The sequence below is a fragment of the Pelodiscus sinensis genome, chromosome 18 (assembly GCF_049634645.1).
Source record: "Pelodiscus sinensis isolate JC-2024 chromosome 18, ASM4963464v1, whole genome shotgun sequence".
Classification (NCBI taxonomy): Eukaryota; Metazoa; Chordata; order Testudines; family Trionychidae; genus Pelodiscus; species Pelodiscus sinensis.
This window is the reverse complement of record NC_134728.1, coordinates 9,406,090-9,433,295: the sequence shown is the minus strand read 5'-3', so window position 1 is coordinate 9,433,295 and position 27,206 is coordinate 9,406,090. Positions and strand designations below refer to the sequence as shown.

The following is a 27,206-nucleotide window of genomic DNA, read 5'->3' as shown; positions in this document are numbered from 1 at the left end:
GCTATTTAAACACCACTGTGTAGCACCGCAGTGGAAATGTACCCTGGCCATGGTAGGGCTGTGAGGTTCATGCTCCCTTATTATAAAGCCCTGGGCTGTGTCTAGACTGGCCACTTTTTCCGGAAAAACTTTTGCGCAAAAGGGCCAGTGTAGACAGCAGAGATTTGTTTTCCGCAAAAAAGCCCCGATCGCGAAAATGGCGATTGGGGCTTTTTTGCGGAAAAGCGCGTCTAGATTGGCCACGGACGCTTTTCCGCAAAAAGTGCTTTTGCGGAAAAGCATCCTGCCTATCTAGACGCACTTTTCCGAAAATGCTTTTAACAGAAAACTTTTCCGTTAAAAGCATTTCCGGAAAACCATGCCAGTCTAGACGTAGCCCTGGACTCTCTGGCTACAGGAATCCTGAAGGATTAAGTAAGGATATTCAATACTCCAGGATCTTGAAGCATCTTTATCTTCCTATTGTGACCCTATGGTTGGGGGAGAGGGGCTGGGGAAAATGTGTTCTGTTTTGTCTCTATTGCAGACATCTTGGGGGCTTTTCTGTGCTGCAGAACTGGAGGGGGCACTGTGTGAATCTAATTGGGAAGTGATTTGCACTCCCAGCAGCAGAGTGCTGGGGGGATCCTCTATGCTGCACTGCTGGCATGGGGTCCTCTGGGCCCAGGTAGCTACCATACTTTTATTGTCTCTGGTAATCTGACAGTGTGTTGTGGCACCCTTAAAGGTACAGCTTGTGGAGCAATGACAAACATGAGAATTTAGATTTTCAGAGGGAAAAGTTTCTAGTCTTTGCGGTTGTACGGTATGAGTCCAGCTTGTCACGTCAAAGCCTAACACACCTGAAGGCAAAGAAACATCCCAAAACGTCTTATTCTCAGAATCCCATGAGTTGGGAGGAAGCTGCTTCATGCTTGAGGACGGTGGGTCGGGGCACAGGAGGGGCGTGGCCAGTCCCAAAGAGGGGTGTGCAGGAATCTGCTGGAGTGCAGGCTGGCTATGGCTCTCACCCCGCCCCGCAGTCCAGTGCCCGCATTGGAGCGCGGTTAGGCGGCTAAAGTCCCGGCTCAGGCTCTCCACCCCGCGGCGCAGGGGGCAAGCAGCCGCACGTGGCACCCACCGCCGGCAGGATCACGTGACTGCCGTCTGACCCTGGCGTTCTCTCCTGTCTGGTCAGCGAGGGAGAGGCGCATGCGCGAGCTGGCACCAGCCACCCCCCCCCTCTCTCTCCTACCCCCCCCCTCCCGTCTCGCTCTCTCCGCCCTATATAAGGCGCCGACGGCCACGGCGGGGGCTCCTGCGTCCGCAGTGTGTGTGAGGGAGCGAGGCTGGGCGCGCGCGGTGCGGCGCTACCTGAGCGGCCTCTAGTCCGGGCCTAGGCAGCGCGCGGAGCCAGCCGCTTTCTCCTCAGCCAGGGCCGCGCGGCCGGCCCCGGTGGAGCCATGAGCTCGGGCACCCCCTACATCGGGAGCAAGATCAGCCTCATCTCCAAGGCGCAGATCCGCTACGAGGGCATCCTCTACACCATCGACACCGAGAACTCCACTGTGGCGCTGGCCAAAGGTGAGGGGCGGGCATCCTCCGCCGGGCGGGGGGGGGGGGTCTTCTCCACGGGGCGCAGAGCGCGGTGCTGGCCCCCGCGGGGGGGGGGGCGGGAGTTGGGCCTAGGCTGCCGTCCCGCTGCTCCATGACGCGTGGGGGTGTCAGGGGCGGTGGAGGGAGCTACGCGGGACAGGCTGAGCTGGGACCGGGAAACCCGTCGTGGCTTCCTCCCTTCCCCCAGGCTGTGGGGTTCTCGCAGTGCGCCCCCCCCCCCGCCGTGCTTCCTCCCGCTGGTGCCTGGCGCTCGGCTTCCGTCCGTGTCCAGTCTCTGCTGGTATCTGGGCTACTCGTTCAGCGCCCGAACAATGCGCCCAGCCTCCTGGCGAGGGAGGTGTAAACAGGCAGCAGCTGGAGCCGAGCTGCTGTGCTGGGGCTGTCTGGCGAAAGCCCCAGGGACCCCCGCATCTTGTTACAGTCTGGGGATGGCTGGCTTCGGCTCTGAAATACCAGCCTGCTCAAGCAGACTGAGGCGCGGCAAAGCCTAAATTACAGCCGGAGTCCGGTTCGTTTAGCTGTGGCTTCTTTCATGATGGAGCATTTGATTAATTACTTTCCTCCGTGCGAGAGCTGTATCCTACAGTAGGGAGCATGGCTTGCACTGCAAATGCAAGAAAGTCCCATATCCCTAGAGAACTGTTGGGTGCACTTCTGGATGGTGTAGTTGGTGGAAGTATTACAAGGGTTTTTTGGACACTTTCATTTCTCAAGCATAGTGCTACAATTCTTTACACAGAAAGATCTGCTAATATTGGAAGTTCTCCTGTTAGGCTTAAACAACCATTCTTTTCTTTTACAATAATGTAGTCTCTGGTCATAATAACAAACTGGTCATCTGAAGAAGTGGGCTGTTCTCATGATACCATCTACGTATTTTGTTAGTCTATAAAAGTGCTACCAGATTACTTGTTTTTTTTAAGTTTTCAAATCTGTTCTAACAAATAGAACACTAAAGATCAATTTCATGTACTTTCTATTACTCTCCCAAACTAAACATTACAGAATTATTCTATCATTCAAGTAACAGATGAGTATGCACATATAAAATCATACTTTCTACTAGATTTTTTTGTGTATGTAAAACTGATTACAATCTAAATCGTGGGTCCTCGTCTTAATTCTTGTGATCAAGAATTGGATTATGTTCAAATAATTGTAGTGCTCTGGAATAGTAACTTCTTGTGCAATGCCCTTTTAAATCAGATGTAGAATCTTCAGTCTATTTACCTGTTTTTTGATCTTCTGTGTTGCAGACTGCTGCTTCATTTACTCCTTATTTTGCTGTCTGTTCCTGGGTATACTGAATCTCCCTTTGTCTATCTCTTACCTTCTGCTGCCACCTAAACAAGTGACTCCCAAATCTGCTTGTCAGTTTGGTTTGCATCTCATATGGTGTCTAACTAAATTTCTTACGAGACCTTGGAAGGTCATTGAGTCCAACACCCTGCCCAAAGCAGGACCAATACCAACTAAATAAAGCCCTGGCTGGGATAGTCAAGCTGAGACTTAAAAACCTCTAGGGATGGAGATTCCACCACCTCCCTTTGTAAGCCATTCTAGTGCTTCACCATCCTCTAGTGAAATAGTTTTTCCTAATAGCCAACCGAGACCTCCCCAATTGCAATTTGAGACCATTGCTCCTTGTTCTGCTATCCATCACTACTGAGAACAGCTTCTCTCCTTTGTCTTTGGAACTTCCCTTCAGGAAGATGAAGGCTGCTACCACGTACTCCCTCACTCTTCTCTTCTGCAGACTAAACAAACCCAAATCCCTCAGCCTCTCCTGATAGGTCATATGCTCCAGCCCCCTAATCATTTTGGTTGCCCTCTGCTGGACCCTCTCCAGTCACCTCCTCTATCCTTTTATTCCCCTCGCCTATCTCAATACAGCCTCTCCCCGAGTTACGAACGAGTTATGGACCAAACACTTGGCCATAACTCGATCTGTTCGTAACTGAGACCCCATTGAGTTACATAGCAACCGTGCTGTTTGTAACTTGGGGACCACCTTTACGACCGCTCCATGGGCCCTTTGGTCGTAAATGCGAATGGTTGTAACTTGACCATTGTAACGCAACCATTTGCAACTCGGGGACGGGCTGTATAAGCTTGTTTTCTTGTACCTTAAGTTTTGTTTTCTCTCGTCACACTTCACCCTCTCATTTTCCTAATGGGAGGGGGAAAAAGACTGTTTGTAATGCTCAACTTTCCTCACAATCACTTTTTCCTCCCCAGTCTGAAGAATTACTGCTAAGTCAAATTTCTAGGTCTCAAACTTTAATCCTTCTGCTAGCAATCTCTTATTGCATCATATTCAAGGACCCCATCTTATCATACTATAAAGTAGTCAGGGGATCCAAGCAATCTTTCCTGGTCTACAGGTTCTATGTGGACCAGGAAAGACTACCTAATCCAGAAAATCTGATCAAGAAAATTAACTTGGACACTTGAACATACTTAGTTTTTTATTGAATTTTAAACATGACTAACATCAAATAATATCTACCTCTAAAGAGCATGCATGTGTCTGAAGCTATGGACGTCTCCTGGCTTCTTTACATGCAGTCCATTACTTAAGTTTTGTAGAGGATATGGTGAAAGGAATGGAATTCAAATGGATGCCAGCAGGGCTATGGCTGCTTTGTCTTTTAAACTCAGGTCCTGGTATCCATATATACAAACACAATTTTCTTTCCCTATGTCCTGTCTACACTGCTGATTCAGGATCTCTTTTGTAATCAGTGAGATGTAGCAGTCTCTTCTGTAGCCTTTGCTTGCCACTTAGCACTCACTACTTCAGAGCTTAAGTGGAGTGCCTGTCACAGGACTTCTCTACTAGCAGAATGTCTTCATACTGATTAAATCTGTGAGGGGAAACATGCTGTTTTCCATATAAATAAAACTATAGGTCTTTTGGCTGTTGGGTCACGGTTTGGTGCACTACCTACAATACATTGGGGCTGTTAGCATGTAACTGAATAGTCATGTAACATATGAAACTTTAGCAGTTACACAACTATTCACTAGTCCCTGGAGGAAGGGGCCAGCAGTCAGTGTGCTCTGACCCCACTCCTGGGGAGCCCCTGACACCCTGCACTGCTTCCTCTGTATCTGAGGACCACTGTGGAGTGGCAGGTGGGAGCAGGTCCATGAGGGGAGCCAGTTGAAAAACAGACTTCCTGCATGAACTGAATGCGTCCTGCCTGCCATCTCTGATCCAAAGACAGCAGTGTGGAGTGGCAGCAGCTCCTGTCCAGGGGAGGGGGAGCTCACCATGGACAGAGGCTGCTTCACATACATGATAGAGGCAGCACCATTGGGGGTGGACAATGACCAGCTTTCAAGCTGGCTTCCCTTAGCCCTGGCTGCTGCCTGCCCCTCCTGCTTGCTGCCTCTGTGGGAAGCAGCAAGGGGTGGGGGGGAGGCTGCAGGTGTCTACAGAGCTGGGACACATGGGGATCCTGCTTGAAAGCCGGCTCCTGGTCTGTATCTGCTCCTGTATGCCTCCTTTACCCTCAGCTGCCTCTATCAGAGGCAGCAGTGGGGGGGGGGGAGGGGAAGGTTGTTGAGGGGAGCCATCTTTTAAGCCAGCCCCACACTGGCTCCTGTGTGGTGCCCCCTCCCACCCCCTGCCTGTTAGGCTATGTCTACACTCACGGCTTCTTGTGCAAGTACGACCGTTCTTGCGCAAGAATCTGCAGAGCATCCACACTGCCCGCCCGCTCTTGCACAAGTAAATTTACAGTACGGTGTGGTAAGAGGGCTCCTTGTGCAAGAGCTACGCTCTTCTTTTAACATGTGTAAGCTCTCTTGCGCAAGAGGGCAGTGTGGACACTCAGCAGGTATTTCTTGCACGAGAAAGCTCTGATGGCCATTTTAGCCATAGGGCTTTCTCGTGCAAGAGCATCCACACTGCCACATGGCAGTGTGGACATTTTCTTGCACAAGAACACTTGTGCAAGAAGCCGCCAGTGTAGACATAGCCTTAGAGGCAGTAGGTGGGGGGAGTGCATGTACTCAACAAGACGAACTGATAAGCTCAGGCTTATCAGTAGTTGTGTACATGTTGAGATCCCTACAGCATATCGGCATCTGTTAAAAAGCAGTTTTCAATTGTAACTTAATTTTTTAACTGGCAAATTCATATTCCATTGTTTAAAATGCTACTTTATAACTTTTCTAATTCAAATTTAGTTTGAGTTGAGACAAATGTCAAATAACAGGATTTTATATTAAGTGTTTTCTGATGCCTGATCACAGTAAAAATGCTGCATTCCTACTTGGACCTATGTCACTGAGACAGAAGTGTACTTCATAAATGAGGCACTGATCTATGAGAAGCATTTTTTAACTTCTGACAATCTTTCAAATTGCGGGTGGCTAGCAATGTTAATATCAAAGCATTTTTATTTTAGAGTGTACAGAAGTCTGTTGCAAGTGTTAGCACATCTAAGACCTCTTTTTTGTAACCGTAAGATCTCCGCAGGACCTGAAACGGACACCTATAGAAATTCTGTTCATCCCCTTATTGTTTTGGGACGTAAACCCTCAACTTGATCTAAAACTGACAGATTTCTTTTGCAGCATGCTTGGAAGGTCACCACATTCAGGCTATTTCAGACCAAGGGAGGAGCAAGTTCGAGTTGTGGGGCTATCACAGAACACCCTGCCAGCTGCCACCTCTGAGGGAATCCAGCTTGGGTAGCCCCTGCTGACTGCAGGTATGGTAGTATGGGGTGGGGAGAAGCAGCCCCTCAAGTAAGCTGATGTCAGACCATTAAAGCGTTTGTATATCAAAACACATTAAACACCTGGAGTCTGGGCAGCCAGTGTGGATCCCAGAGTACTTGTATCCTAATCTCCCAGGGAGATGTCCTATTTAGTAAGCAAGTTGCTGCATACTGTGCCAACTGCAGGCTTTGGTAGGTGTAGCCCTATGTAGAATGCATTGAGGTAGTCTAATCTTGAGGTAACATACATGGAGAACAGTATCAAAGTAAACATCTGAAAGGAAGCATAGCAGCCTTCTAGCTTGCTGCAGAATGTAAAAATCTGCCTGGGTTACTGCTGTAAAATGACCAACCCACTGCAGGAATGTAGTCACACACAGGGACTGTTACCTCTGACTGCTTCCCTAGTCCATCACCACTCCTGTGCATTGAGCATCAGTTCATGCTTGTTTATGCTCCAGTTTCTGCAAAACTCCAGATTGAGGCAGAATCACAACACAGAGCGAGACAGATAAGTTGAGTCTCAGTAGTCTAGTAAGTTCTGTTTCTTGTATTTCCATATGGTCCCATATATGCACTGAACAGAAGGGTGACAAACGACCTGCAGCCTTCCATACTACTGAGGAAGTGGAACAGTTGCCCACAACTATCTTGAGATCCATCAGAGAAAAGAACAAAACCACTGACAAGCAGCCCTGACCAACTGGTGAGGGGCAATAATGCCTGTGATGTGCTGTATCAAAGGCAGTTTGTCTAATGTCTTATGGACCTCTTATCTTCATCACACTGACCGCTAAGTCTCTGTCCCAGTCTGGACCCAGGGTGATCCAAAGTTAGTATGAACAAAAGCATCTAGATAACCATTTCCTTTTTTAGGAAAGGCTGTGAAAGCAAGTTGTGATGCTAGTTGATGATTTAGCTGGGATTAAGTTGGGAACTTATGTTTGAGGTGGCTTCTCTGGGGGAGGACAAGCAGTTTCTAAGATGTTGGGATGAAATAAGAGGTCAGAGTTGCTCTTCCCGAACATGAAAAGTACAACAATTTCTAGCTTGTGCTAATCTTCTGAACATCCATTGCCAATAGCAAAGTTTTACCATATATATCAAATATTCAAATTGCATTAACTGTGCAGGAGAGAAGTATGAAGTAGTAACTTGTTGCAGCCTATGGGTGGGGGGGAATGTTTATTAAGGCTGTCAGCACTACAAGCTGTGTGATTCCCTTGCTTACGTGCATATGCTTGCACTAACTGAGTGTATTACTAGCTTCAGTAGACCCTGCTGAGCTGTGCCAAATAGGAACCTGCCTGAATCAGGTGGGTATATTCTTGACACCACTCAGCTGTGCCTCCTCTTCCCCTGCTAGTGGGGCTACACTGCTGTTTAAACTTGTGCTAATTCTCACTGAGCAAGCACTAAGCATGTGTACGCAATCAGGAGATGCTCCTGGCACTGACATATCTTAAGGCTTTTGTAGACTTGAGTGCTAGCTACAATAGAGAACATTAGCCAGTTACTGCTGTCCTAGCCCTAGTTCAAATGTGGTGTCACAATTATGACTGGAAAAGACTGCAAAAGATCGCATTCGGTTCCCTGCACTTACAGCAAGACTAATTATTTTCTAGACCATTTCTGACAGGTGTGTCTTACCTGCTCTTAAATATCTCCAATGATAGAGATTGCACAACCTTCCTAGGCAATTTATTCCTATGCATAAACACCCTGACAGGAAGTTCCTTTATGTCCAGCTAAATCTTCCTTGCTACAGTTTTAAGTCGATTGCTGCTTGTCCTTTCGTCTGAGGTTGAGAACAATTTTTCTCCCTCCTCTTTGTGGAACCCTTGTAAGTTCTTAAATAGTTATGACTGTCAGTCCTCTTTTTCTAGAATAAACCCAGTCTTTTAGCCTTTCATAAAAGGTCATGCTTTCTAGATCTTTAATCATTTTTGTTGCTTTTCTCTGGACTGTCTCCAATCTTTCCTAAAATGAGATGCCTGGAACTGGACAGAGTACTCCAGTTGAGACCTAACCAGCGCAGAATAGAGCAGAAGAATTACTTGTCTTGTTTACAACATTCTTGCTAATTTGTCTTCGAATGTTTGCTTTGTGCATCATTGTTACACTGACTCATATTTAGCTTGTGGTCTCCTGTGATCCTCAGATCCATTTCCACAGTACTCTCCTCCTTAGGCAGTCATTTCCCACTTTGTATGTGTGCAACTAATTGTTGCTTCCTAAATGGAGTGTGTTTCATTTGTCCTTATTTCATCCTATTTACTGCTGACCATTTTTTTTAGTTTGTCCAGATCATGTTGAACTACAGTCCTATCTTCCAAAGCACTTGCGATCCCTCCTAATTTGTCATTGTCTGAAAACTTTAAGGCTATGTCTACACTAGCAGCTTCTTGTGCAAGAACAGGTGCGCAAAAACTTGCTTGTCTATACTGCACAAGCATTCTTGTGCAAGTAAATTTACAGTATAGTGTTGTAAAACAGGGCTTCTTCTGGAAGAGTTATTCGTCGTGGGGAGAGGAATAAGCCCTCTTGTGCAAGAGCTCCTCCACAAGAGGGCAGTGTAGACAGGCAACAGGAATTTCTTGTGCAAGAAGCCCCTATGGTTAAAATGGCCATCAGAGCTTTCTTGCACAAGAGAGCATCCATACTGCAAGTGCTCTTGCACAGAAGCACATGCCAGTGTAGACACGTTCTTGTGGAAGACTTTTTGCACAAGAACTGTTCCGCAAAACCGTTCTTGCGCAAGAAGCTGCCAGTGTAGACGTAGCTTGTGTACTCGCTCTGCTATTATCTAAATCCTTGATGAAAATATCTTAACTAGACCCAGACTCCAGGACCCCATTTGTTATGCCCTTCCAGCTTGACTGAACGACAACTTTTTTGCTAACAGTATTCCAACCAGTTTTGGAACCAACTTACAGTAGCTCTGTCTAGGCTTATATCCCTAGCTTATTTGAGAAGGTCATGGGAGACTGTCAGAAACTTTAGTAAAGTCAAGATGCGCCATCTTGACTGCTTTTTCATCTACAAAACAAGTCAGTGTCTTAGATATCTATATACGAATGAGTGATGTATGAGGAAATGAGCAGGAAGAACCTAAAATACTATTAAACTAATATTTCATAATCAAAAAAGCCATTGGTTGGTTACACATGTTACTTGTCCTTGACAAATCCATGCTGTTACTGATCATCTTATCTTCTAAATGTTTGCAAACCGATTGCTTCATTACTTGTTCCATTATCTTTCTGATACAGAAGTTAAGCTGACTGGTGTCTAATTCCCCAGGTTATCCTTATTTACCATTTTATAGTTGGGCACTATTTGCCCTTTTCCAATCTTCTGGCATCTCGTTGGTTTTCCATGACTTTTCAGTAATAGATAATGGCTCAGATATCTCCTCAGTCAGATCTTTGAGTATTTTAAGGAATGTTTGAGGGTCCGTTGACTTGAAGACATCCGATTTATCAAAGTGATTCTTAACTTGTTTATGTATTCTGGCCTCTGATCTTACCTCACTTTCACTGGGATTCACTATGGTAGATGTCCAGTTACCATCAGACTTCTTGGTGAAAACCAAAACTAAGCCATTTAGCACTTCTATTTCTATTTTCTGGGGGTTCCCCCCCTTTGGGTAATGGGCCAACTTGTTTCTTCTTGTTTATAGTCGTAGAATGCTTTCTTGTCCTTTGTCTCTAATTTGTTCTCATTTTATGCCTTAGTCTTTCAAATTTTGTCCCTACATACTTGTATTTATATTCATCCTTTGTAATGACTTAGCTGCCACTTTTTGTGCACTTATTTTATTTTAGATAATTCAAGATCTCATGGTTAAGCCATGGTGGTCTCTTGCCATACTTCCTATCTTTCTTACACAGTAGAATAGTGTACTTTTGTGCCCTTAATGTCTCTTTTGGAAAAACTACCAACTCAAAACAATTTCTCCCCCCTAAGTAAGATCCTATGGGAAACAAGTCTACCAGTCCCTGAGTTTGCTGAAGTCGACCTTCTTGAAATCTATTGTATTGTGTGTATTTTGCTCTTCTTTCTGTCAGTTTGATTCTAAATATCATCTAATGATCACTTTCACCCAAGCTGCCTTTCCACTTCCAAATTAACCAGTTCCTCCAAGTTTGTTAAATTCACATCTAAAACAGCCTTTCCCTAGTAGCTTTCTCTGCCTTCTGAAATAAATTCTCCAATACATGCTGAGAACTTATTGGATAATCTGCATCCTGCTGTGTCCTTTCCCAACAGAGTTCTGGGTAATTGAAGTATCCCATTATATCCAAGCCTTGTGCTTTGGATGATTTCTAATTTAAAAAAAAGAAGCCTTGTCCTAGCTGTTTCTCCTGGGTAGCTAATCTGTAAAAGATCTCTACTATGACATCACCCTTATTTTTACCCTTTTTAACCTTACCAAGAGGCTTTAAGTGCTATATTTTATTTCCATCTCAACCTCAGTATATGCTTTATATATTAAAAATGTAATAATTCCTCCCTTTCCCCCTGCCTGTTCTTCCTGAGCAAGCCTTCTATACCAGTATTCCAGTCACCTGATTATCTAGTCAAGTCTCTGATGCAAGCTGTCATGGGAGGTGGTGTGGTGGTGGGTTTTTTAAACGTTTTTCCTGCCAGGTGACCAGAATGATGTAGTCATATGTTCTGGCTGTGAAAGCAGCCAGAGCAGGGATGGGCAAAAGGGCCTCTGCAGGCTGGATCCAGCCTGCCGAGTAGGTTGATGCAGCCTGTGGAGGTCCTGCTGCTCCCCCCCCTTCCCCCAGGCCAATTAGGGCCTAGGGACAAGAGAGCTTGCAGTGCTGAGTCAGCCATCATGGTTGACTCCAAGAGCCATGCGCTGGAGGGCAGGGAGTCCCAGGTGGTTCCTTGCAGAACAAGAGAAAACTTTGTGTGCTCACCTCTGCCAGCTGTGATTGACTTTTCCAGGGACATGGGTGCTTAGAGGCAACAGCCAGCTGTTTTCCCCTGCTCAGACTTCACACACTCCCCCATCTACAGACCAATCCGGGTCTGTGAGCAGAGAAGTATGGAAGTGTACTGGTCCCACCCCTTTTGGGGCTACTTCAAAAATTTTTGCCTGGAGTATTGCCCACCCCTAAGCCAGAGGAAAGGGGGGGCATGTTGGCAAGCATGATGATTAGGGGGGCATCCCATGGCCGGGGGAGTGGCAAGCATAGCGAGTAGAGTGTAGTCCCCTAATATTCATTTAATAGCATTTTAGGTTCTTCCTGATCATTTCCCCATACATCTCATTAGTATATAGATATCTAAGATACTGATTTGATTTTACCCACTTCCTCAGTTCTGCCTTCTCTTCAATGTAAAGCACTGCAGACCTATAAGAAGGACTGATCTGCTCAAATACTTAGGAGTGTCTTAATCTGTGTTTCTTGAAACTGTTAATCCAGGAGTCCATTCAGTGTAATTTTGCAGTTTAGTGATAGCTCAGTGTTTCCAAAATCTGGTTAAATTGTGTCTTATCCACTTAAGATGTAAGGCAGGAAATCTATGCATCAATCCTGAAATAAATGGCATTCTTCTCTGGAAAAGGGGAAAAGGTGAATGTGTTAATCTGTGCTTTCCCTTGTACACGTATCACTTTTATCAAGCGAACCTAAATTAAATAGAAGGTCATGGTTTGAACTCTAAAGTTTTAAATGGAGTTGGACTTATTCTATGAAACAGGTTTGGATTGCCCAGAAGTATGCATCAAAACAAAACCTAAACATCTTGATGTCAAAACAATGTTTCAACTCTGGCTTTGTGGGCATTTTGCTAAGGTGTAAAGCAAAATGTAGCTTCACAAAGTATATGCAGGGATGGGAGGAGACCCTTCACTTAACCTTTAGCCGAGTGGTTCAAATTCTCCCTCTGTGTGATGTGGAGAAGACATTATTTTAACTTGTCTTCCACATCAAACTCGGTGCCCTAGCTTCTGGACTAAGATTCTGGTATGAGGCTTCCTCAGTCTCTTGGATTGTATCTCTTCACTTTTATAAGAGAAAACTAGTCATTGGAGCAGGGACTAGAACTTGAATATCTCACATTCTAGGTGACTGCATTAACCATCAAATGAGTTGTCCTCACTTGTTTTCCCTAGCCCAGTGACTCTGCATAGTCACATGAAGGAGCAGCTCACCTGACCTGTTCTTACTAGTTGTCCTGTGAATATTGTTTTGGTTTTTGCAGGTTGCCCAAATTCGATCTGGGGGATTGAGCTGGGATGTCTGACACTTTGGAAAGATTAAGCAAAAGGAAGTTTGGCCCCAAACTAACGCTTTTGAATTGCTGGTGAACACAAGTATTTGCCCTGCTGTAATGGGGACTTTGCTTTCTAAGACTGCCTCTCTCCTTGTGATAGAAATGTAGCCGTGTTAGTTGGGGGTAGCTGAAGCAAAATACAGGACAATGTAGCACTTTAAAGACTAACAAGATGGTTTATTAGATGATGAGCTTTCGTGGGCCAGACCCACTTCCTCAGATCAAATAGTGGAAGAAAATAGTCACAACCATATATACCAAAGGATACAGTTAAAAAAATGAACACATATGAAAAGGACAAATCACATTTCAGAACAGGAGGGGAATACGGGGGGGGGAGGAAGGAAGGTAAGTGTCTTTAAATTGACAATATTAGAGGTGGGGAGAGTGGGATGTTTGTGAGTTAATGGTATTAGAGGTGATAATTGGGGAAGCTATCTTGGTAATGGGTAAGATAGTTTGAGTGTTTGTTCATTCCTTCCCGGAGAGTGTCAAATTTTAACATGAATGACAGTTCAGAGGATTCCCTTTCAAGTGCAGATGTAAAAGGTCTTTGTAGCAGAATGCAGGTGGTCAAGTCATTGAGAGAGTGTCCTTTCTGGTTAAAATGGCAAGAAACTGTTTTTTCTTTGTGCTCTTGTCTGATATCTGTTTTGTGGGCATTAATCCTTTGGCGAAGTGTCTGAGACGTTTGTCCAATGTACATAGCAGACGGACACTTTCGGCACATGATAGCATAGATTATATTTCTGGATGCGCAGGAATATGTGTTCTTGATCTTATAACTCGGTTAGGTCCAATAATGGTATCAGCAGAATGAATATGTGGACAAAGCTGGCAACGGGGTTTGTTGCAAGGGAAGGTACCAGGGTTGGTATTAGTGTGGTATGTCCTGTGGTGGTTGGTAAGAATCATCTTGAGGTTAGGTGGTTGTCTATAGGAGACTATGGGTCTGTCTCCCAGAGCCTCTTGGAGTATGGTATCCTGTTCCAATATAGGCTGTAGTTTATTGATGATGTGCTGTACTGCCATAGTTGTGGTTGAAGAAACTCAAGCTGGATTCCCACTTTAAAAGGAGACTGACTGCAGAGCAGTCTGGTAAGAGGGTGGTGGTGGCTCAGCTGGAAATGGGCTTTAATACAAAATTGTCCAAGTCCTTGATCTTAAAATACCATAAGACTTGCTTTTATATATGTACTACTGCTGAGATGGGCTTTAGAGAAATCAGACATGCAAGTCAGGAGTTCATTCTAATTGATCTAATTTCTCTTGTATGTATCTGGGATGCTTAGAGCCTTGCATACATGCCCTTTGCTGGGGTATAAACTTAAACATCACTTGTAGTTATATAGTGCTGGAGAAATAAGTTGTGGCACTAGTAAAGGCTAAAATATTCTACTTTTTCTCTTAAATGCTGAAGTGCGGTCATTTGGTACTGAAGACCGTCCCACAGACAGACCTGCTCCCCCAAGAGAAGAGATTTATGAATACATAATCTTCCGGGGAAGTGACATCAAAGACATCACTGTATGTGAACCTCCTAAAGCTCAACATGCTCTGCCTCAGGATCCTGCCATTGTCCAAGTAAGAACTTCAATTTGAAATGGTGGTAAAAGTTTTGAGACAATGCGAGCATTCCAAAACTTTAACCTAAATCAAAAGATGTTTTGGTTATAAGGCTGGTGATCTAAAACCAAAGGTCAGTGTGAATGTTTCCACGAACTTTCCTAATTAAAGTGGAAACACTTGTTTTAAAACCAGCATTTCCCTGGGGGGGTCTGTGGTCAGAGTATTGCATCATTGAAAATGTAATAAGCGGTCTAGATATCAAGGTTAGTGATTTTTCTATACATCTCAAGTAAATTTATTATTAAAGTAATGACTGTTTAACTATTTTCATAAATTGCCATCTTTGAGTACCTAAAAGCACTAAACTGCTGCTGGGAGGACAGTGGGGAAATAGGGAATACCTGCAGTTTCTGAACTCTTGTACCATTAGTGGAAGTGTACTTACACTATTTATCTTGTTACGCAGTCTTCACTGGGCTCTGCCTCTGCATCATCCTTCCAGCCACATGTGCCTTATAGTCCATTTAGAGGCATGCCACCCTACAGCCAGCTTGCTGCCAGCTCTTTACTTAGCCAGCAGTATGCAGCTTCTTTAGGTTTAGGTGAGTAATAGCTTGATGTTAATATTTGGAATCTTCTTCCTTCTTCCTATCTTTAAGGTGTGGTTTCACAGCAGCTTGTACCCTAATGTTACTATTACCTACATTTTTCTGAAACACTGTGCTTTGTCTGCAGATAAAGCAGCCAGCCTTATGAAATGGGACTTCATTGTGAAAACGTAAAACTAAAAATCTCTGTATAAAGACTACCCTGTTTGAAAGTTCTGTGTATATAAGCTTAAACACTTAATGAGGACATGGTCTGTCTTTCTAGCTTAAAATGCCCTTCAGATATTGTAAAGTAAATTCTGAGTACCATATGAAAACTGTAAATGTGTAGCATCTCAGTACTGTTATAGGTAACCTCTTGTATTTCTTTCCAAGATCTGTGTTTCAACTACCTTGCCTTATTTGTGTACCTTTTTTGCTTTTTCTCTTCTCCCCTCTGTCTCTCTTTAGAGAAATTGGTAAGCCCTCCAACATCAGCAGCTGCTTCCAGCCCTAGTTCTTCTCCGTCTCCACAACCTGTTTCAGAGCCTGACATGTCTTCTGAGCCTCATCAGCTCTCTTCCAAGGGTAACAGCAGTTTGAGGACTCCAGATATTTGGAAGAACCTGCATGGTGTTTGCAAAAATTCTATTCTGCTCTTTAACCCTCTGAAACTGAGCAGTACCCAAGCAGTACCCAATGTGTAATTGTAGCAAAACTGATACTACATTGTTCTTAGTCCTTACTTTTTCTGACCATTTATTAGAGCTCTGATTTACTGCTATACACAGAAATGATTGGAGGGCTAGGGAATGAGTGGAAGTGCAGTACAGCGGTTAGTATTCAGGTAGCTGTACCAAGGGAAGACTGGCTGCAGAAGATGTTTGCTTGTTGGGTCATACCAATAGATCTTTAATGCCAGCTTATAGAAGAGCATGAAGAGTGCTTTTCTTTTCTGTAGAAGAAATGATATTTAGAGCCCTGCAAGCTTGCAGATCACTGCTTTATCTATGCATATCCATGGATCGCTTTTGGAGATTGGCTGCAGACACAAGGCTATAATTCTAAGTTGTATGGTAATTAATTGCTAATTAGGTGGATCCTTAAGGAAATATTAGCCTTTTTCTATTCATTGCATGAATACTGTATGTATGCATTACTGATTGAGCCTCTTGTTTCCCAATCTGGAATGGGAGCTATCCTAGCTGAACTTAAGACACGAAATATGGTGTCTTTAAACTTTTTGCACTGTATTGAATCCAGTTGAAAAGTAGGTTGAGTGGGAAAACTAGGCTGAGGAGCTTTGCAGTGTTTTCAGGGCAGGTAGTGTGGGTGCAAACCACATGAGCTGGTAGCTGTCATGAGTCTGCTTAATCTACACTTCAAAAAATGCTTGGGTCAGACAGGAAAGTGTTCATGCTGTTTTGGTTCTTCCTCCCACACCCTTGGCATCTCTTATCCCTGCAGTGCCTTTTTTCTTATACTTAAAAAAAAAAAGTGCTAGTACTCTGGGGCAAACTTGTTGAGCCAAAAAAGCACTGGGGGCTGAAATGTGGTTACAGCCCCTTTAAGAGCCGCTGTGCTGGGACCCAGGGGAAAAAAAGCTGCACATCCCCAGCAGGCTTCTGTCAGGAGCCGAGCCACATCAGGAAACAGGTGCTGGTACATGCAGGGGAAATCCCATTCCTTTTCTGTGGCTGGGAAAATAGGTGATGTGCCATTCTGGGCAGTACCGTAAAACAGCACTGCAAGTCTGTATCCTATACAGTCCAACTCAACTAATCTTTGAAGTGATGCTTGTTAGTGACTACTGTCAGGTTTAATATCTAGACACATTCTAGGGATATTACTCCTAATTTATTCTTATGAAAGGACTAAGTGTATACTAAATTAGTATGTGCCACATGAGAATCCTAGAAATAGAATGCAGATTCAGTTTGCACTAAAGTAATGCTTTGGCTTGTGTAATACATTCTTGTTCTTAAACTGAACCTGTTGCATGGTGGCAAATACCTGTCCTCACTTATGCAAAACTACCTAACATCTATTTATCCAATTATAGATTTCTATAAAGAATGAAATATGAAAGTATCATGCATTAATTTCTTTGCAAGCATAGGGAGTGAGAATTTGTTTGAATGCTTTCTAACTTTATAATATGGCTTGTTACACTCACACACAAATTCCTAAATGCCTCCGAATGGAAAAGGAGGACTTGGTTAAGGGTGAAATGTTGCCCTTTAACTCACTGTACTGTGTGCTTTAACTAGGAAATATTGAAATACTACTTTTGTTGTTGTACATGGTGTATTGTTTGGGGGGGAGTTCTTTACACAGTATCTACTTGATGCAGTGCCTTTATGGAAGAACTTACACTTGATACATCAGAACTACTGGACCCATTACAAATATTTTATCAGTAGAACTGACATAGATGCCATATTAATCTGGTTCTTCTTATGAAAAGGCTGTGCATAGAAAAACTAAACTATTAATGCAGTAAAGGTTATGCAAATTGACTTGCAAAGACATTGAAAATGAAGCACTTTCAGGAAAAGTCCAGAGCAAGAATTAAGTAAAAATATACTTCTATAAAATTATATACTAACAAGAATACCTACAGAAGACTAATGGGAATTTGCACATTTTGGCAGCTTATTGCATATAGAGTAATTTCTTAATTTGATATGCATATTAACTTTGTCCTTACTATTCTGATCCTTTACTCCCGAAGAACACAAAAATGTATTACTATAAAGTTTTTGGCTTGGTTTATGGCCCTGAGCTCAAAGGCTAAAACTCGTTTCACTAAATGTTGGCATATCTGTAGTGAGATGCATGCAAACTCCCATAGCAAAATTATAGGAGTACCTAGAAGGTTCTACACACTTATTGTTGAAATCTGTTTTGTCATGGAGGTAGATGGCACTCAGAAGCAATGTTAGCATAATTCTTGCTGGAATGTAATTAAGAAAATTGGAATTGTATAACCCCTTTGTATTTCCAGGTGCTGGCTTCCCCTTGGTTCATCAAATACGAAAAAGCCCTATGGTGGAACAGGCTGTTCAGACTGGTCCAGCTGATAATATGAATCAAAAAAAGTCACCTCCGGCAAAAGTAGTTTCTGGGATCCAACGCAGTGGACTGCAGATTCCACAGAGTAGCAAGGCAAATGGTATAAGTCTTGTTTTCAAATGGGTATTTGGTGGAGGCTCCTTCAGAAGAATATTGAAGTAACTTAAACCAGTCTTTAAGCCTGCTTAAAGTTAATTTACCTTAGAAGTTAACTTTATAACCCATGCATGCAAGAACAAAGTTGAAAGTCTTCCTTTTGCTGTTTCTTTGCTGTAGATACAGTTCAGCCACCACCTGTGCAAACTCAGGGCCAGGTGAATGATGAAAACAGAAGACCTCAAAGGAGGAGATCAGGTAGGCTAACTTGACCTTAAACATGCACACTGGCTTGACTCCAATTCTCTGCTCTTAACCTGTATTCTCCACTATAACTTCAGATGTTTGAGCAGCAGTATGTTAATAGTTAGAAATAAAGGGGGTATATGAACATAAGATCAATCAGGCATCAGGCATGCAGAAGTAAAGCTACTTAACTCCAGAGGTTGTTCTGCAAGCTCTCTGCAGAGCCGTGGAAAATTGCTCTTTTGCATCTCCCCAGGAACTCAGGTGTAATCATGTAAACTGTTGCTGCAAACTGGCATTTCCTTATAGAAGCTACCCCTCATATTGGAAGCACCTTCAAAAGGGATTTGAGGTGGCCATAACTAGCCAGACCATGTGTTAGCTCTTTTTTGTTAGCTTTGCTGTGTACTGTAGAGAACTATGAATGGTTCCAGCCAACCATGGGCTTCCTGAAATTTGCACTGATTTATGGGATGACCCTTTTGATTCCTTGGGAAACTTTAATTTAGATTCTCCACACCCCCCCTTCTACACACAGACTGCTTGGCACTATTATCTTTTATAGTAGGAGTTGAATCCAATATTGGCAGGGAAAGCTGGCTGACTTAATCTGGCTTAACATCTGAGAATGTTTTCCAAAAAGTTATAAAGTACAGGCAGTCCCCGGGTTACGTACAAGATAGGGACTGTAGGTTTGTTCTTAAGTTGAATCTGTATGTGTCGGAACTGGCGTCCAGATTCAGACACTGCTGAAACTGACCGCCAGTTCTGACTTGCATACAGAATCAACTTAAGAACCCCAGGCGTCCCCAAGTCAGCTGCTGCTGAAACTGATCAGCAGCTGATTCCAGGAAGCCCGGGGCAGAGCAACTCTGCCTGGGGCTTCCTGTAGTCAGCGCTGGTCAGTTTCAGCAGAAGCTGACTTGGGGACGCCTGGGGCAGAGCAGCTGGGGTGCTACTGGACCAACCCAGCAGCACCCCATCTGCTCTGCCCCAGACGTCCTGATTCAGCCGCTGCTGAAACTGACCAGCAGCGGCTGAATCAGGACCTGGGGCAGAGCAGCTGGGGTGCTGCCGGGTTGGTCCAGTAGTGCCCACGGGCGCTGCAGGACCAATCGGCAGTGCCCCAGCTGCTCTGCCCCAGAGTCCAAAACAAAAGCCTGGTCTGCTGGGGGGGGGGGGGGGGGGGGGAGCACACTAGCTGCGCCCTAAGGGGGAAATCTCGCTCCCCTGGGGTACAGAGCCCCCAGAAGGGTTCGAGGCCGGAGGTCAAATCAGTGAGGCAGGAAAGAAACCTAAAAGAGAAAACTTTATGATGCATGCATGCAGGCTGTCACTTCCAAGAGTGAAGCAGCCCTGACACACAGATTCAGGGAATCTTTATACAGTATGCTTAGACCAGGGGTGTCCAAACTTTTTTCAAAGAGGGCCAGATCTGAAGAAGTGAACATGTGTGAGGGCTTTCCCCGCACTCTCAGCCCCAAGGCGGAGGGCCCGCAGGGCCGGAGGTGGGTGGAGAGCGCAGGGCACGCCGGCCTCACGGCGGCCCGGGCGCAGGGCGAACCCGCAGCCGAGCGGGGGAGCGGGGCTGCGGACGTGCCCTACAGGGCAGGCTCTAGGACCGCGGAGGCCATGGGCGGCGGCGGCGTGGCCGGAAGCGGCGCGCTGGGCGCGCCAGTTCAAAATTGCGCCGGGGAGCCAGGAGTGGGGGAGGAAGCGGGGGCCGTATTAAATCGGAACACGGGCCACAATTGGCCCGCGGGCCGGACTTTGGACATGCCTGCCTTAGACAGTTCAGTTGTGGATTGTTCTTCTTTAACATATCAAAGTCTCAGCAGAAGTACTCTGAGACTTCTGTTCACCCCAGGAGTGCTAGAAGTAAGTTTTTACAGTACACAAAGCCACATGAGAACTTGAGTGGAGAAGTCTACAAGGCAAACTGTGACAAAGATAAGAGTTTACATGATAATTTGTGACAGACTAGGAGTATCCATGAATTTGAGAGAGTCATTTGTAAGGGTCTTTGATTAGAGTTAATTTGATTCTCTCTGTTACAGGAAGAGAGGCCTGGAAAACTTTTTAACCCTTACAGCAGTTTTCTTTAGAGAGTTTTGATTTTTGCACAGTCCCCCCTTTAGACACAATTGGAGTTATTGGATTTTCCCCACAGCCCCCCCCCAGCAGACCAGGGACACGGGGAGCAGAGCCACAGCGGCAGCGGGGTGCTGCGCCTCTGAGGCTTTGCTCTGGCAAAGCCTCAGAGGCGAGGGACCCCGCCGCAGCTGCGGCTTCAGTCTGGGTGCCTGTGGTCTGCTGGGGACGGTCTCCAGCAGACCAGGGGCACCGGAGCAGCTTACGAACGGGGCTTTCTCGCCCCGACTTCCGGGGCGAGAAAGCTCCGTTCGTAAGTGCGGATCCGACGTAAGTCGGATCCGCGTAAGTCGGGGACTGCCTGTATTGCTGTAATGTGTCTCTGCAGTGAGGATCAGATGTCTCTTTCAAAGGTGTGGCATAATCACAGGACTGGAAGCCTGAGTTCTAATCCTGGTTTTCTCTGGCTTTGACCAAGTCATGTAACTTTCCTACATGGTACCAAATGTTTAAACTCTCCTGCTTTCAGGAAACAGGAGAACCAGAAATCGTTCTAGAGGACAAAATAGACCAACCACTGTGAAGGAAAACACAATAAAGTTTGAAGGTGACTTTGATTTTGAAAGTGCAAATGCACAGTTCAACAGAGAGGAACTTGATAAAGAATTCAAGAAGAAATTGAACTTTAAAGGTTTGTGTGAAAAAATTAGAGACATTTACATTTAAAAGGATGGCATAAAGCAACTTTTTGCCCTGAGAAACTGCATGATTAAGGAAGAATTTCAGACCTATATTTTAGGGAGCAAGAAACTGACTCTTCAGTGTGCAGCAAGAAAGTGTGTAATTAATCTTCTATCTTCAGATGACAGAGCTGAGGCAGGGGAAGAAAAGAGCGATCCTGGTGTAGCAACTCAGAATGATGGCAATGCAGATGAGGACCTCCTTGGACCCAATTGCTATTATGATAAATCAAAGTCTTTCTTTGACAATATCTCTTCAGAACTGAAATCCAGGTAATTATTTTTCTGAAGCTCAGCTTGTCTTGCCCCTTAGTGCAGGCAGTGTATTAGTGAAGTTGCATGCTAGGCAATGCCTAGCCATTTATAGGAACACAGATGAATGAGACACTGCACCTTTAAAAGCTTCTTCTGAAGCTTTGCCTGAAACAGCAAAGCTTTTGAAAGGCATGTGGCCCTAGAATTGGACAGCTCGCTAGACACTACTAAACTTTCAAAATAGTGGTAACTGAGCACCAAACAAATTGCAGTCTTGGTTTTGATTCACCTGACTTAAGCTTAGATGTGAACAAGTGCTTAAAGATGCATGCTTTGGTATATCAGATGTGAACTCAGACATCCAAATGGTGAGCTACTGGAATGCCAAGCTACAATATCTTGACAGTCTAGAAACTTCACGTTCCGAATATCCTTTTTACCCACTCAGTCTTTGCCATTTATGCCTAAATCTGTTCCATTAACACTCTGAACAGTTGCTTGCTGGTTTTGGTTTTTTATTTTTTGTTTTTTAAATACACAAATGCTGCAGAGTTTTTTTTTGAGGGGGAGGAGCTTAAATTTAAAACACTTCAGTTTACTTTCTCATACTACTATATGCTGTACTTCTCTGGTTAACGGTTGCCTTTTTATCTATTTTGCACAATTTATATAGGAAGAGAACTGTTCTCCTAAATATTGTTGGGGTAAAGGGAGCAGTGGCATGGTGTAAAATAGAATACATTGTAGAAGTCAGATCTCTTAATGCTTTTAATTCAGGATATAAGTGTGGGCTTTGGGCAAAACTTCATTTTTCCTTGCATTCTCCTTTCTCGATCTAGACTAAGTGCCTAAATACAGGAACTGTTCTTGCACAAAGCTCGCTTACATGGAGAACCTATTTGTCAGCACTCAAGCCCAACTTTGATAGTTTCATTTTGTTGAAAGTGGAGGTAGGAAATGTAATCCTGGAAGGACAGGATTATTTACAGTAACAAATACCAGTGGTAGAGCAATATACAGTTACCCTCTTGTCGGGGAAGGAAGAATCCTAGTATCTTCTAATTCCTGGAATTGGTTAAAAGCACAAACTGTCACCCATTTCCTGGTTGTCATGATTAAAAATTAGTGGAATTGTGCTAAAAGTACTGATTAAGTTTCAAAAAACAGGTGGAGAGTGTACTGCAGCACTATTTAAACTAGACTATACAATCCCTGTAAGACATTCTGGTTCCAGCTACCAGAAACTAACAAGAGATGGCAGTTGAGCTAATGTGACAAACCCTAATCATAAGGGTGCAGAGAAAGCAGATTGCAGCATATTGGTCTTTCTAGATAACCTCTGTAAAACAAAAGATTTCCTGACACAAGTGGCCCGAACTACCCGAAAACAGCTTTATGAATAATGGTAATTCTTGACTCAAGCATAATGCAGTCTTGTTCAGTTCCAGGCGTACAACATGGGCTGAAGAAAGGAAGCTTAATACGGAGACATTTGGCGTGTCTGGCAGGTTTCTTCGTGGACGTAGCTTTCGAGGTGGATTTCGAGGTGGTAGGGGTAGTGGAACAGCACAGCGAAACCAGACAGCTCACAGAGCTGGTACTGGAAGAGTGTAATGGAGGCAAGTTTTGTAACACATGCTATCTCTAAATCTCTGTTCAATTTTATATTGACTGCTAGTTTTGCAAGCAGATCAAAGGTGATTCCTTAATCTTTTTTGGATAGTAATTCCCTGTTCTAATATGAATATAGCAGTAAGGATTGGGAATGTAAAAGATTAGTCGACAGCCCAATAAGCCTAGGCTTATCAGGTAGACTTATCCATAAGTCAACTACTCACATTCCCTTCTCTCCAACCTTTCTGCCTCTATCAGAGGAGCGGGCAGCTGGTGCTGGGGAGCTAGCTTAAAAGCCATTTTTCCCCCAGCACTGTCTCTGGGGTAGGAGGGACATGGAGGCACCAGTGCACCTCTGCCTTTCAAATGTAGCAGGAACCTCTGCTATAAAACAACTTAATGGGGGAAGAGGGAGTTTCAACTGTCTCATTAACTGGGTACATACCATCTCTGCATCCTGTCCCAAGGAAGTTTTTGGGCATCTTAAAATGACTGCTGCTTGGAGCAGCTGAATCTGGAAACCACAAGAGAGGCAATTCTTGATTTAGCTCTAAATGGAGTGCCATTTCTGGTCCAAGAGGTGAATATAGCTGGACCACTTGGCAAGTGTCCGAAATATAATTAAACTTGCATGTCTTTGTGGTGAGGCAAAGACCATAGCAGCTCATTACTATGGCACTTAATTTCGGACAAGGGACCTACACACACTAAGTTGAAGTGCCAAAAGTAAAATCCTTGAAAGATGCATGGAAACTTTCAGACACCATAATAGAGAATCACCTTAAAGGTATACTCCAATTTAAAAAACACAGGAGAACCAAAACAGTGCTACAGTGGCTTAATCAATTAAAGGCATAGTTTAAAAAGTAGAAGTTAAATCCTAGTGAGGAAAATAAAAGCACAAACTATTAACTTTTAATTGGGAAAGCCAAACAGAAATTGCAAGAACTGCTAGCCAAAAACTCAAATACTAAAAAATGTCTAGTATATCAGAAACCGGAAGGCTCCTAAACAACCAGTGGGGCCACTGCATGATCAAGATGCTAAAGAAGCATTAACAGATAAGGTCATTGCATAGAAACTAGTCTTAGATTGATATTTCTGAGAGCAGGTTTGAGGGAAAGGTGGGATTGGGCTCCTTTATTTGATACCTAATACTCTTTCTCTGGCAGGCTATAAAATCTGACATGAAGATGAAGATTGTGTACATAAGATGAAAATGAACTGCTGCACCAGTGTGAATAAGAATAAACCCTTGTTTACAGTCTGAAATTCAATGACAGAAGTTCATGTACTCTGCTTTGTATTTTGGGCTTCAGCTTCATTTCAACCAGTGTCAGAACTGGAATATTTTTGGAAGAGGGAATTCCATTCAGGGTTATCTTTGAAGTTTTTATTTTTTTTAAGTGCAGGTTAACTTAAAATATGGTTTTCTGGGGCTCTAAAAGGTTGCTGTAGACAGAATAAAGCAACTCCCTTTCTGTTCCCTGAAGATCATGCTATTTTAACTTTCTTTAAAACAGAACGAAAGGTCACGAAGTAAACCAGTCAGCTTGTTTGTTCTGAGCAACCAAATGTAACCTTTGGTGCTGCTGATGTCTCATTTAAGGCAGTATAACTTCAGTAGCATGTGGTGACTTGAAATACAGATTTCCACTGCTGAAGGGGTTGTGTATAGTGTGACTTGAGAATACTGGGTGGTGGCTGATCATGTGATAGTGCAAATAACTGTACAAATAACTTTGAGGTACTGCATGATTCCATGTGATGGCACAAGATCAGTCAGGGCTGTCTGAAGTCTGTCGTGCTCTGCGCTCCTTTGAAGAAAGGAGCCCAAAGCTTCTAACAAGCTGGGGTCTATGTGGGAGTGCATATATTCTCACTCATTTAAAATAGTGCTCTAGCAGCAAGTGATTTCCTACATGCACTGTTAAGTACTCTACGTGTTTGTGTATGTGCTTTAAACTAAGCAAGAATAAAGGTGGAGGAACATCTCATACTAAAACAAGGATGAGGGGATGACTTGCTGCCCCCCAGTAGTACCTCATTGTGTAAACAGTATATGCTGCAAACAGCTTTATGGACAGTATACAATGTTGCTTTCCCTAAACCTAGGGAAGGAAGAGCCCATATAATGAAGCTTATTGGATGGATGTTTAATTTGTCTTTAACCCCCCCCAACTGTAAATAGTTCTTTCTTGTTAAGAGGGGTGTGTGGGGCAGGAGTTATAAACTTGTTTGCATGAATAAGTGGGTTACGCTCTTAGTTATAGGCATGCATTCCTTTCACAGTTGGTGGGGAATTTTGTTGAAAAAGCACTTTGATAACTGAACCCATTACATAACCAGAATTTTAGTTTGTGCATTAAGTTACTGTAAGAACTTGGCTTTATTTTTGTTAATGTCATTGCTAAATATTAGAACAGAGCAGCCCCATTGCTATGGAGTAATGTAAACTGTAATAAATATGTATGTTTAACACTTTCCCATTTTTGTTCCTGTAAATGGCTAATAATTTGCAGCAGTTGTTGCCCAGCAGGTTAATGGCTGGAACCTCTGGTTTGAAATAAGCCAGACATGAGTACATAATGAAGGGTGGGCTTGGTGTTAATTGCAGCCAGAAGTTGGTAACTTTATTTGTATAAAACTATGTAATGGGTCTGTAATTCTTCCACAGGTTAATATTTCAGGCCCTTCATGTTAGATGGCTGCTGCTTACTTCAGTGGCAATGAAGACTTTGGCACTTGTCTTATCCTTGGAAAGTCAGCTGGACTGTTTGTCTTGGATAGGCAATTAGATGCTCCAGCATCATGTATTGGAAACAATTAGTTCAGGTGCTACATATAACACTTCTCTCTGTACTAGCAAGAAGGACAACTGACTGGATCAGCTTAGGGATGTGAATGGTTAACTGGTAAGCATCAGTCTTAGCAGGTGATCCTGACTGCTTAGTTAACCAGCATCCTACCCAGGCCTGTGGAGTGGGTGGGTGGCCACTCTAGCCTGGCCCAAGTGGCCCACTACACTGCCCCTCTTTTATCAGTTAACTAGCTAAACAGGATTTTATATCCATAGCTCAAATATCCATTAGTCATGTTAAGACAGAGTGGAGAAACTGCTATTTTTATTAAGCCAAAACTTGACAAATGATAGCTGACCCCTTCAGGATTCTTCATGCAGCTACCTTGGAGCAAGACTATCACACCAGATCAAATCTCTCTAGTAAGAAGACTGAAGAAATTGTTGCTTTCATGTACTATAAGGCTTGAACATCTGATGTGCCCTGTAGTAAGCTATGAATGTTCTGGACTGGCTTATGCTAAACTTAGCAATAAACTCCATAGTCTTGTATATGGACTGGCATTAATTACCTCTTAAGGTGAAAAATTTATGGTTGAACCCTTTACTGTTTGATACATCTGCTACTGTGTATTTCAGCATATGGATTATTTTACTTAACGAGCCAGTTACTCTAAACATTAAAACCTTCTGCTACCTGTACAAACCACTTAATTGGTCAGCTGCCTATAGATTTCTTATATCCTGCTTTCTTAAAAAAAAAAAAAAAGCCTGTCTTCAGCATTCTAGGTCTAGAATTAAAACTTTAAAATACTAACATAGGTAGTTATACCTATCACTAAAATTATAGAATTTTGCTGCTAGGTTCTAAATGTAATCCTTTTACTAGATGTTTGATGCAAAACTGCTGGCTGTGGACAGTTCCTAACATCTTGAGCAATCTGTCTTGTGTATCCACCCTTGTCTAATCTAAGGTACAGTCCTAGCACTTGCTTCTCTTCCCTAGCTCACCTCCACCATTGAAAATGATTTTCAGGCCACAGGAGCATAGCATTAAGGCACCTAGAGCCCTGACAGCAGTCTTCCTAAATACTAAACTGCCAGGTCCTTGGTCTCTTCTCTTCTAGTGCCTCACGCTCAAAGGTGTGAAAACCCTCTGAGTACTTCACCGTGAGGGACATGCTCTATATAGTTTGCACACCAGAGCTTTGGGGTGGGGGGGTTAGTAATAGAAAAATCATAGATTCAAAGATGAAATAAGGAAAAGCAAACACATGCAACTTCTACTGGTGATGATCCATTTGTCAACTGTCACTTCCATGCAGTGTTACTTGTCTGGTTTTGCATAAGCTTCAGCATTGGAGGAACACTTCTCCTGCAAGGTGTATTTGAAGCTGTAGTATGAGTCATGAACATAGTATTCTATATACATAAATGTATAGCCTCATTCATATTTCCCTCAGACTAAATTGTCAGGGGAAAAATTCTCGGAAAAAACTTCCTTGGC

The 27,206-nt window shown here is 43.7% G+C and overlaps 1 protein-coding gene across 3 annotated transcripts; it reads left to right on the top strand.

Annotated features, from left to right (window-relative positions):
• Positions 1-1,235: 1,235 nt before the first annotated feature.
• LSM14B (LSM family member 14B) lies at positions 1,236-26,251 on the top strand. 3 transcript variants are annotated; one of them, XM_075901102.1, is made up of 10 exons: positions 1,236-1,563; positions 14,047-14,210; positions 14,662-14,797; positions 15,254-15,370; positions 17,790-17,957; positions 18,134-18,211; positions 20,820-20,981; positions 21,153-21,303; positions 22,728-22,904; positions 25,577-26,251. In XM_075901102.1, exons 1-9 carry the CDS (start codon positions 1,443-1,445, stop codon positions 22,897-22,899), a joined length of 1,269 nt encoding a protein of 422 aa, XP_075757217.1. In that variant the 5' UTR covers positions 1,236-1,442; the 3' UTR covers positions 22,900-22,904; positions 25,577-26,251. The 3 variants fall into 3 exon arrangements, with proteins under 3 accessions (XP_075757217.1, XP_075757216.1, XP_075757218.1); XM_075901101.1 differs by lacking the exon at positions 25,577-26,251 and adding an exon at positions 24,072-25,383; XM_075901103.1 differs by lacking the exons at positions 15,254-15,370; positions 25,577-26,251 and adding an exon at positions 24,072-25,383.
• Positions 26,252-27,206: the final 955 nt, after the last annotated feature.

Excerpts from the sequence above, each read along its gene's own strand:
- LSM14B (XM_075901102.1), top strand. The coding sequence starts at position 1,443 with ATGAGCTCGGGCACCCCCTACATCGGGAGCAAGATCAGCCTCATCTCC. Across the intron at positions 1,564-14,046 it reads CACTGTGGCGCTGGCCAAAG|TGCGGTCATTTGGTACTGAA; the intron begins GTGAGGGGCGGG and ends TAAATGCTGAAG. Across the intron at positions 21,304-22,727 it reads TCTTCAGAACTGAAATCCAG|TTCCAGGCGTACAACATGGG; the intron begins GTAATTATTTTT and ends AGTCTTGTTCAG.